General features: G+C 46.0%; 1 protein-coding gene across 1 annotated transcript; it reads left to right on the forward strand.

The window, feature by feature from the left end:
* Nucleotides 1–5,405: 5,405 nt before the first annotated feature.
* Nucleotides 5,406–10,173, forward strand: smu1a (SMU1 DNA replication regulator and spliceosomal factor a). Its single transcript, XM_076048151.1, has 12 exons — nucleotides 5,406–5,545; nucleotides 6,241–6,451; nucleotides 6,593–6,745; nucleotides 7,078–7,188; nucleotides 7,266–7,394; nucleotides 7,847–7,966; nucleotides 8,051–8,167; nucleotides 8,414–8,541; nucleotides 8,651–8,777; nucleotides 9,091–9,258; nucleotides 9,345–9,497; nucleotides 10,037–10,173. Exons 1-12 carry the CDS (start codon nucleotides 5,520–5,522, stop codon nucleotides 10,133–10,135), a joined length of 1,542 nt encoding a protein of 513 aa, XP_075904266.1. The 5' UTR covers nucleotides 5,406–5,519; the 3' UTR covers nucleotides 10,136–10,173.
* The last annotated feature ends 509 nt before the right edge of the window (nucleotides 10,174–10,682 follow it).

A 10,682-nucleotide genomic window follows, 5' to 3' on the forward strand; every position in this document is an offset into this window, starting at 1 on the left:
TCAATGTAAAAATCAGTGCATTGCTTTTATATAACTCAACATGTTTAACAATTCCGCACCTTGAAGAAGTTAAGTTGAAATTGTTTGTTTTCGTAATGCATTACTTAACTATTTAAAGACGACCACTTTCCTCTACATTTAGTACATTCATCTTGTTTCTGCAGTGCCACCACCCTCTAATCCCACTCATGCTCAAAGTGGCATTTGACCTGATATGGCTCACGTTCCAATTCCCAGAAATATGAGGAGATGCAAATTCTGATGCTTCATTTTGAATCACATGACGTGGATGGATGAAAGAAAAACAGCATTTTGTTGACATTTTGACTCAATTCCATGTTCCATATTCAGTTTTGATACTAATCTTGTTTGGGTTGATACAAAAAGGTTTATTGTTCTGTTTGGGGGAAGTTTTTTTTTTTTTTTTCAAAAAATATCAACGTCGGCTCACGACTTTGTCCAAGTTTTATATTTTGGACCCACTGTCTATTGGAGTTTGACACCCCTGGTTTAAAAAGTGAAGGACTGCGACTGCGTTAGTGTTTACACACCACTTAAGGCCTTCGCTCCTCTCTGCCGACGCCCATTAATTACACCAGCAAGGTCAAATTGATTCTATTATCAGGCTCCCTTCACTCGTGACCATCGTCAGCGTGCCCGAGTTCCCCCCCACCAATCCTCCTCTCTTGCGCTTTGTGCACTGACGGAGCTCTGGCACGCCACATTTGGTGTGTGCAGGCCAAAAACAATACGACGGTAATCCTTAACAAAAGGCAGGAGAATTGGAGCTGAATGTGCAGCCCCGGTCCCCTCAGGACGGCGCTGCCTTCAGCGCCGGCTGACAGAAGATGGATTTACTTATTATCGTGGCTGTGCATGCCGATGAGCGAGGCGCCTGCGAATCAATAACTCCTGGGGAAGAGTGTGCGGCCCATACAAATGACACGGTCAAGCCGGGTTACTCACCAGGCAGATGTAAGCGAGAGAGGCCAGCTTTTTTTTTTTTTTTTTTTAACATCTTTTGGCTTTACAAATTATTAGGCTGCCGCTAAGAAAATTGCCGTGTTAATTAAGTGCAAATAGCCTCCCTTTGTCTTCTCTGTTTTGCATAATAACCTCATTTCAACCTGCCCACAGTGCGCTGTGTTGAATGGCTTTTCCTCAATACCGTTCAGCTTTAATTGTGTGCCACAATAGGAGGATCAAAGCCCTTTTTTGCATGTGTTCGTGTGTGAATTTTACAGTGTCATTTTGAAGAATATGTCGCCCCAGAGGTTGCTGAAGGATGTCAGGTTGAAGGACAGACTGCCGCTCGCATTGCTTTTGGAAGAGCTTGGAATGTTTTTCCGAAACTGTGACCGGCTTTTTTTAAACCGCTCCTTGTCTTGCCAGCTGCTTGAGTGAAAGGTGAGGGAACTTGCATATAGGTAACAATGTTTGTTACCTATATGTAACATATACATGTTTTGTATTAAGGTTGAACACTCACATCTTCTAATAACCAATGACGAAGAAGGTGAACGAGGTATCTTGTACATTTTGGGTTTGCAGGCCACCGTAGCTCACTGGCAAGTTCGGGAGGGGGAGGGAAAGTGGAAGACACTGCAGTGTAAAAGGTAACCACTTGAAGTCGCTGTTTCTTCTTCAAAATCTCAAATTATTACACATCTAACCTTTAGTTCAGGGTAGCTTTATTGTCAATACTGCAGTACGTGTAACACATACATGGGATTGACATTGCATTTCTCAAGGGCCCATAGGGCTGCAATTAAAATTTAGGGTGTTAGCATTAACGCATTAATAGCAATGAGGTTAAAAACATTTTCAAGAAAGGCCCTTGCACTCGGAAGGGTCTTTGAGATGAAACATTCAGTCTGGAAGAGTCGAGCTGCTGCCACACGCTCACACAATCACACCAGACAACTGACGTGCCCTCGACGCCTTAGTCTCTGCTTCCAATTCAAATGTCAGAGCTCAGCATTGATATTTACGACCCCCTCTCACAAGAAACGATTCCGCGGCGTCGCACAAATGTCCGTAAATTCCTCCTCGACGACGTGACGAAAAGGCCGCCTGGAGTTGCACATGTCACACAAACGCAGGTGCTGGAACGGACGCGATAAAGCAGTAATTGAAAAGATGAGGCTTACCCCCTCTCTCGGTCTCTCTCTCTCTCCCCCCTTTCTCTTTCTCTCTTGCCCATCCACTTGTGTCATCACTTTCCTATGCGTCATCTGTAAATACAACCGTCCCCGGGAGCTATTCAGTCGCATTCACCCGGTACTTTAACAGCCGCCATTTACATTGTCACGGGTGGAAAACATCGCCCGTGGTGCCGCATCTCTCTTATCTCCACTGCACAGGGACGAGCGTCTATCAGTTTGCGCGCGCTACTTACCAGCACAATTGTGTTTGGGGCTCTGTGCTTTTGTCATCTTGATGACACTCATTCATTGCGTCGCAATAAGAGGTGCCCTTGCATGAGCAAACCTTATTCAGTGTGTGGGTGTGTGTGTGTGTGGGTGAGTGTGTTTTCAACCTCCTTCAGCCATCAATACAGATTGGAGGCCAAGTTGTTTTTCTTGTTTTCATGCATGCAGGGCGATTGAGAACTTCAGTAATGTCTCTTGGGCTTTGAAACCGTGTGTGCCGAGTCCAAGTGACGTGCATTAAAATATTTATAACAAAAACAAAACAATACCCAAGAACACGCAAGATCCTAACCAACTCCCCCAAATGAAAAAGCTGCGTTTCTTCCCTCTATTTCAGTATATCTTCTTGGCTGCGTGAATTTCTTTTTCTTTTCCAGTCGCCACCCTCCTCTACCACCACTGCCACTTTCAGGTCTCAAGAGCTGACGGACTGGCGGGAAAAACCATCTGCGCTGAACAAGATGAATGACACTCGTTGAGTTCAACATCACCAAAATGGTAACAACAATAAAAGAAGCTCTGAAACAGACGTTATTATCTCTAAACAAAGTGAATCCACTGTCTTACGTTGGATGAAGTGGTTTCACCCACTTTGAGATCCTCTTTGCTTCTCTGAGGGCCAAAGATGAAAACTGAACAAAAATAAAAAAAGTGAAACTACGTCACAAAATGTTACTGGTTAAAGGTCGCAAAGTTGCAGTGATGTTCCCTTTGATCCTGAATAACCAGTGGACTTGGATAAAACAATTTTGGAAAAAAAGAAATGAACAAACAGTAGTTTGTTCATTTCAGTTTGTTACTCATCATGGCCATTACCGTGCAGGCATAAGTACACGGGAGACTGACAGCACACACTTGGAAGAAATTGGGTATTCAGCAATGGAGGAAATAGCAGTTATTCATGTTGCCTTGACTCACAATCTGTAACCATTCACCACAATAAGGTTGCAAAACAGCAGTTAAAAAGGATGTTCCTGCCTCCTCCGCTGTCATCTTCACACTCGGCTGCGCCGCTCGTTCGTCTATTCATCCACCAAACAAGTTGCCCTTGGCCCTGATTTGTTATGATTGTCAGAGCTGCCAGGATTCGGCATGTCCCGAGTGGTCAGTTCACTTCAGCATTTTCACTGGTTTCCATGAGAACACAAGATGATAGTGAGCATCGTGCCTGGAATGTAGAAGAGTCTCGGCAACGTTACGGCAAAACACCAGATTCAGAGGCAGCGAATTGCAGTGTTTACTTGCACTGAAAATCCACCAAAAACACTTGTAGTGCATTGGTATTTTGCAACTGTGTCAGAAATTTTAGGCAAAAGCAAACTTCCTTCAACGTAAAGCTCCCATAATACACAAAATTCACTTTACACGTGTTTTCCAACAATAATCTTTATCTCCATGCTGTCTGTGAGCTCCACAGAAATGACAAAACTCCATCTTTCATCTTTTGCGTTTGCTACAACAGTGCCATTTGTGATGTCACAAAGGGCACTGACACCCTTCCGGAGTTAGTAACCATTCACCCAGCTGGGTGTCAGGTCCGTTCTCTGAGACCACTTTGTGTTTGTCCCCCTACGAACATGTGGAAGGGCCAACAAGCAACAGTTTTAGTAGGAGGGTGCAAACAGAGGGCTAAATGTGCTAGTTTCTGGACATCTGCGGTGCAGAGGTCTCTCTGGGCACAAAGACGCTACTCTGAAGTCCAGGATGAAAAATGTATGAAAGTATGGCACCTAAAAAAAAAATCCTCCAGGTGGATTTGGGTTGTTGTTGTCGTCGTCGTCGTCGTCGTTGTTGTCGTTGTTGTCGTTGTTGTTCTCCCAAAGTGTTGGAATGCCTTTGTTTGGATGGGGACAGACCGAGCGCTAAGAGGAAAACCTCACATACATTTGCGATTTGTCTTTGTCTCCACAGAAGGATGAAGTGATTACATTACAGCCTTTTGTGTCGCTGTCACTCTCCCGCCGTGCCGGCATCGAGCTCATTGGTGAGGATTCTCCACGCCGCTGCTGCTTTGTCATCGCCAGAAGACGCCAAATTTACAGTGACGTCTCTCTTCTGCTCTCAATGAATTCCAAATTACTGGTGTGTTATTTTGGGGGAGGCTGTGAAAAGAGGCACCCCTCTCCCGCCCCCCCCTTCGCTCCTCCATCCCCATCATCTGCGCTTCTCCTCCAATGTGAGTCTCCGTCCGCATGGACAAATGAAAGCAAACGAGGCCCCGCTGTGTTTTCCGCTGCCAAATTCATTTCCAGTGTGGATTGGGTTCAGGGTGGAATTATCTCATGATTGCCAGGAACAATTGGGAACGCAGACAAAAGTGGTCCTACACTGAAATCATCATTATAACCTTGAAAGACCTTCAATGGCAGAGCGATGAGAGGCAGCAGGGCCTCTGTGTTATAGTTGGCCAAATAGTGCCCTCTATTGATTGCGCTGAAGAACAAACACAGATTCAGAGCAAACAGTATTACGTAGTAGTGTGTGTGTGGGTGTGAGGATGTGTGTGAAACAATAATGAGTTTTTCCAGTTCATGCATCACAGAGGATGAATTGTATGCAGGAACTTCGACAAAGTCATTAGAACAATCATCATTATGGCTGATTGCATTGAAGTTTATTTGATCAATTCAACATAATACCCTACAGTTATCATTAGTGGTGTGGAAACTATTCATGATAATCTACCATAATACAAAAGACTGAAATGCTTATTTACATTAGATACAGTATCTTACCAGTGTAGTCTATCGTTTAGATGGATCTCAAAAATGAAAATAATCAATTTCCCGCTTCACAGCGATGAAGTCATCAAAAATGCACTAAAATATTATATTCACATGAATATCCCTGTATATTGTTCGTTTAACACGTTGTTCATCTATAAATACACCCATACGGCGGAGTCTCTGCATAACCAAGGTTATTTTATTTTTCATTCCCTCACAATAAAGGCGCCTTTTATTGTGAAGGTTTGGATTTTCCGGCGCTGCTTCCGTGTTTGCGTAGTTGGTCCTCCTTGCGGCTTGCGTGTTGCTAGCTTCTGCTGCAGAGTGTGCTAACTTCACCGCTGTTTTCACAGTAATAATCATGTCTCTGGAGGTGGAATCGGCAGAGTGAGTACTCCGCTTTACGTCCGATGAATCAAAGTTGTTTTTTAAGTTTTTACAGACTCGATTTTTCCACGTTTAAACCGGTTTGTTATCAGCGAGGCCTATCGGGACCTCTGGTGTTAGCGTGCTAAGCTAATGAGCTAACTAGCATCCTGCCTCCTTGTCGTAAGGAATTGCGTGTACATTTGAAATGAAGCACCGGTCGTGCTATTTAATGACTTTGCACGAGTTAGTTATGTTTGAGGAATTGTAAAAGTGGTGGGAAATGTTTGCATTGGCGAAGTAGTCAAAGTTAATGTGACCGACGTGCTGGAACCCCAGCTTTTACTGTAAATATTATGGCAAGGCAAGTTTATTCGTATAGCCCATTTCAAATTCAAGGTAATTCAAAGTGCTTTGCATAAACATTAACATTATAGGCAGCAAAACATTGATAAAATACAATAAAATAAAATTGGGAGATAAAAAGGCAAAAGAGTTAGTCTCGAAAAGCGAGTCAGCAGAATTTTAATCTACAAGTACGCTACAATGCACAATATTTTTAGCCCCGATTTGAAGGTACTGGCAGTTTGAGCAGACTTCAGGTCTTCAGGAAGTTTGTTCCACGGATCAGGAGCACAATAACTCAACGTCACTGCGTGTTTATTCAAACAAATAGACCTGAGCGTTGTTGTTGTGATCTCCTGTTTCCTCTTTAGCGTGATCCGTCTGATCATGCAGTACCTCAAGGAGAACAACCTGCAGCGGACCCTGCTCAGTCTGCAGGAGGAGACCACGGTGTCTCTCAACACGGTGGACAGCATCGAGAGCTTCGTGGCCGACATAAACAGCGGCCACTGGGACACCGTCCTGCAGGCCATCCAGTCCCTCAAGCTGCCCGACAAGACCCTGATTGACCTGTATGAGCAGGTGAGGTCCCAGATTCACTGCGGCATCTGTACATTGTTTGAATGCAGGGCTTCTTTCACTCACACCAGGGGACATTGTCGTTGTTGTTGCTTTAAGTTTCTTCAGACTGTAAACGTGTCCACTATTTTCTCTTTGACAAAGGTGGTGTTGGAGCTGATCGAGCTGAGAGAGTTGGGCGCCGCCCGCTCCCTCCTCAGGCAGACCGACCCCATGATCATGTTGAAGCAGACGCAGCCGGAGAGATACATCCACCTGGAGAACCTGCTGGCCCGCTCCTACTTCGATCCCAGGGAGGTGCGTTCAGTGCAAACTACGGCCGCCCGTGTTTATCGACGTGTCGGTCTGATAAAGAAATTGTGAAAGATTTCCCAGCTGGAGAAATATACCCCATGTTTCTTACGGAAGCGCATCGCTGCCACGCTAGAATAAAAAGGGCTCAGTATCACGTTATAACGTTCGACTGTCACATTTTCACTGAATACCCTGATACTGAGCCCTGTTTGGTTTTTTTTTCTCGGGTGGCAGCAATGCTCTTCCATAGTTTCTCTTTTATTTACATAAAAAGCGTCAGAGTCTTGAATGAAACTTGCGCAGCGCTGAAGACGTTTGTGCTCCTTGATACCCAGGCGTACCCTGACGGCAGCAGTAAGGAGAAGCGGCGTGCGGCCATCGCTCAGGCCCTGGCGGGGGAGGTGAGCGTCGTGCCCCCCTCTCGTCTCATGGCGCTGCTGGGACAGGTAAGTCACGTGACCACTGCGAGAAAGCAGCGCACGACGAAGTAAAGCCTTCAAATGAGGATTGTCGTCTCCTTCAGTCCCTGAAGTGGCAGCAGCATCAGGGTCTCCTGCCTCCCGGCATGACCATCGACTTGTTCAGGGGCAAAGCTGCGGTGAAGGACGTGGAGGAGGAGCGGTTCCCCACCCTGCTCACCAGGCAAATCAAGGTTGGATCATAGAAACTAACAGTGAATCACTGAGTGACGCTCGTGTACTATTTTCTTGACAGCTACACTGCAGTTCAACAGTTTGGGGTCACTGACTCATTGCTGCATTGAACTCCCATTATAACCGGGTTTATGGAATAATGATCTTGAATGGGCTGTGATCATTATGAGCGCACAAAAATCAGTCAGGGTTGTGCCGAACAAGTGTGGGAACATTTTAGTGTTTTCTGAAAATAATTTCCAATGTCAATTAAGAGAATTCCAAGTGTGCAAAGTTCTGTGTGAACACACTAAAATAATATAAACCATGATGCGTGTATTACTCTTTTATGGTTTAATGCACATACTTGCTGTGTATTGCATATCTGCACCCTTGATATTCATTCTCTCAAATCCCATTTAATCGATGAATGAACTCTGTGTTTCTGTCTTCCTCTTTTCCTTCCATGCAGTTTGGACAGAAATCTCACGTGGAGTGTTCCCGCTTCTCCCCCGACGGTCAGTACCTGGTGACCGGATCAGTCGACGGCTTCATCGAGGTTTGGAACTTCACCACCGGCAAGATCCGAAAGGTACCTTCAGGGCAGACCGCCGTCACTCGTGTTCCGGACTTCCTCTTCGCCGACTGACTGTGTGTGCGTCCTGTGTCCCTGCAGGATCTGAAGTACCAGGCGCAGGACAACTTCATGATGATGGACGACGCCGTGTTGTGCATGTGCTTCAGCAGAGACACGGAGATGTTGGCCACCGGCGCTCAGGATGGAAAGATTAAGGTTCAGCATGAAACACAACTCTTTATCTCGTCGCTCCTCTCCTCTGGTATTATTTTAAAGGGGTCCTATTAAAAAAAATAAATAAATAATAATAATAAAAAAAGAAATCTCAGAATGGCCACAATGGGTGCTCTTCTAATGGTCAGAGATCAGTTTCCTGGGAGGTTCCTCCCTCACTCACAGATTCCAAGCATCAGACAGTAACAGCTCTCACTCTACAGGCTAATGGTGTGTTTGTGTGTGCAGGTGTGGAAGATCCAGAGCGGCCAGTGTCTGCGCAGGTTCGAACGCGCCCACAGTAAAGGAGTCACGTGCGTCACTTTCTGTAAAGACAGCAGCCAGCTCCTCAGCGCCTCCTTCGACCAGACCATCAGGTGACGAAAACCAAGCGCAAACCAACGCATCGCCTCCGTGTCGTCGCCCTCTTCATCCTCTTTGAGGGTAGTTAAACTCCCCCAAATAAAATTCTTCTTTCCGTTTTAGAATCCACGGCCTCAAATCTGGTAAAACGCTGAAGGAGTTCCGCGGCCACGCCTCCTTCGTCAACGAAGCCACCTTCACGCCAGACGGCCACCACATCATCAGCGCCTCCTCGGACGGGACGGTCAAGGTGAGACGGTCTGCTGAGCTGCGTCGTGAGTCCGTCAGAGTTGAACTACAGCGTTCCCAGCACCACTCGGCAGCAGAGGAAAACCATCAGCAGCTGCGTTTCCATGACAGTTTTTATTAGTCAGTCATATCACAGAAACTGTCCTGCAGACCCAAACCAACTCAAACATTCCTTCTTTTGTTCAATAAACAGCGTTGCCTGCAGAAACGAATCACACCACCCAGAAATTTTTCCTGCTTTTTTTTTTATTTATTTTTTTTTTAAACCTTTTCCCTCTCCAGTTTCTCAACCTTTTTTTTCTTCTCTTGTCCAGGTGTGGAACATGAAGACCACCGAGTGCAGCAGCACCTTCAAGCCTCTGGGAACGTCAGCCGGCACCGACATCACGGTCAACAACGTCATCCTGCTGCCCAAAAACCCCGAGCACTTTGTGGTGTGCAACCGCTCCAACACGGTGGTCATCATGAACATGCAGGGCCAGGTAAGGCTGCAGACGGAGCCGCGTGGGTTTCCTCCTCTTGCTGTTGCAGCTGTTGCTTCATCCCACCTGCTTCTCCCTGCGTGCAGATCGTGAGGAGCTTCAGCTCCGGTAAGAGGGAAGGCGGTGACTTTGTGTGCTGCACTCTGTCGCCCCGAGGCGAGTGGATCTACTGCGTGGGCGAGGACTTTGTGCTCTACTGCTTCAGCACCGTCACCGGCAAGCTGGAGAGAACGCTCACGGTACGTCGGGCCCCCCCCCCCAAAAAAATATCGCAACGCATCGCCGCCTCTGCACGACCCCGACCCTGGAACGCTCGCTTTCTGCCGGCGTCACCAGGGATCCTTCTTTTATATCTATTTATTGAAAAAAAAACAAACACTCGGCTTCATTCTCTAATGCAGCGGTCACCAACCTTTTTGAATCTGAGAGCTGCTTCATTGGTACTGAGTCACATGAAGGGCAAGCAGTTTGCTACACAAGCCTGAAATATCACATTTTCTCAGTGAGCCTTCACTTATGCAGAATAGAATACATTATATAGATGATGTATGAATGAATGAATAGTTTATTTTTCGTTTACTGTGTAAAACGATGTAATCTTGTGCAGTCAACTGACAAAAATGAAGAACTTCCAAAAACAATTTTGCACATTAAATACACCCACAACAAAAATATAAAACAAGTCTGTAAACAAGAGGAACCAGTTTGCATATAAAACTGAATTTTACAAGCAGCTTTGCCCCCCCTCTTAACGTCTCTCCGCCGCCCCCTGCTGCAGGTCCATGAGAAGGACGTGATCGGCATCGCCCACCACCCCCACCAGAACCTGATCGGCACCTACAGCGAGGACGGCCTGCTGAAGCTCTGGAAGCCCTGAGGCCCCCAAGCTGCCACCTGCTCACCTGATGGCTCACTCTGCTCGCTCCGGGACAGCTTCTGCTCCACTCCAGTCTTCTTTTTTTTTTTTTTCTTTTTTTTTCCTTGCAAAAAAGAGCTGCTTGTGTTTTCACTTGCAGCTGCGTCCTGCAGCCTCCACCCTCGCACCAACCACACGCTGGTTGGTGTTGAGGAACGTATCGAAGGGACGTCACGTTTCTTCACTGTTTCACAGTAATGAAGTCCTGGACCTTTTTTCACTTGCTGTCATTGATAATGAGAATGAAATCAATGAAAGCGCCGGAGCTTCACACACGTTCACGCCTGGTGTGAGACGCAGGACGCGGAGAGGAGCCTTCACGTGTTTTGGTCGGTGACAAGACCGTAGTTTTGAAAATTCCACATTTTTTGTAAATATATTTTTTATTTGCAGTTTTGATGTATTTTTTTCCAAAAAGATCTGGTCAGACAGTTTGTGTTTATTTCGTCTTATTTGAAAAATTTCTTTTTTTAATGACAGAACGTTTTCCCAATATGTTTGACTGGGA

The sequence above is a fragment of the Nelusetta ayraudi genome, unplaced genomic scaffold, assembly GCF_046127955.1.
Source record: "Nelusetta ayraudi isolate G7.1 ecotype Tasmania unplaced genomic scaffold, CSIRO-AGI_Nayr_v1 ptg000097l, whole genome shotgun sequence".
Taxonomy (NCBI): Eukaryota; Metazoa; Chordata; class Actinopteri; order Tetraodontiformes; family Monacanthidae; genus Nelusetta; species Nelusetta ayraudi.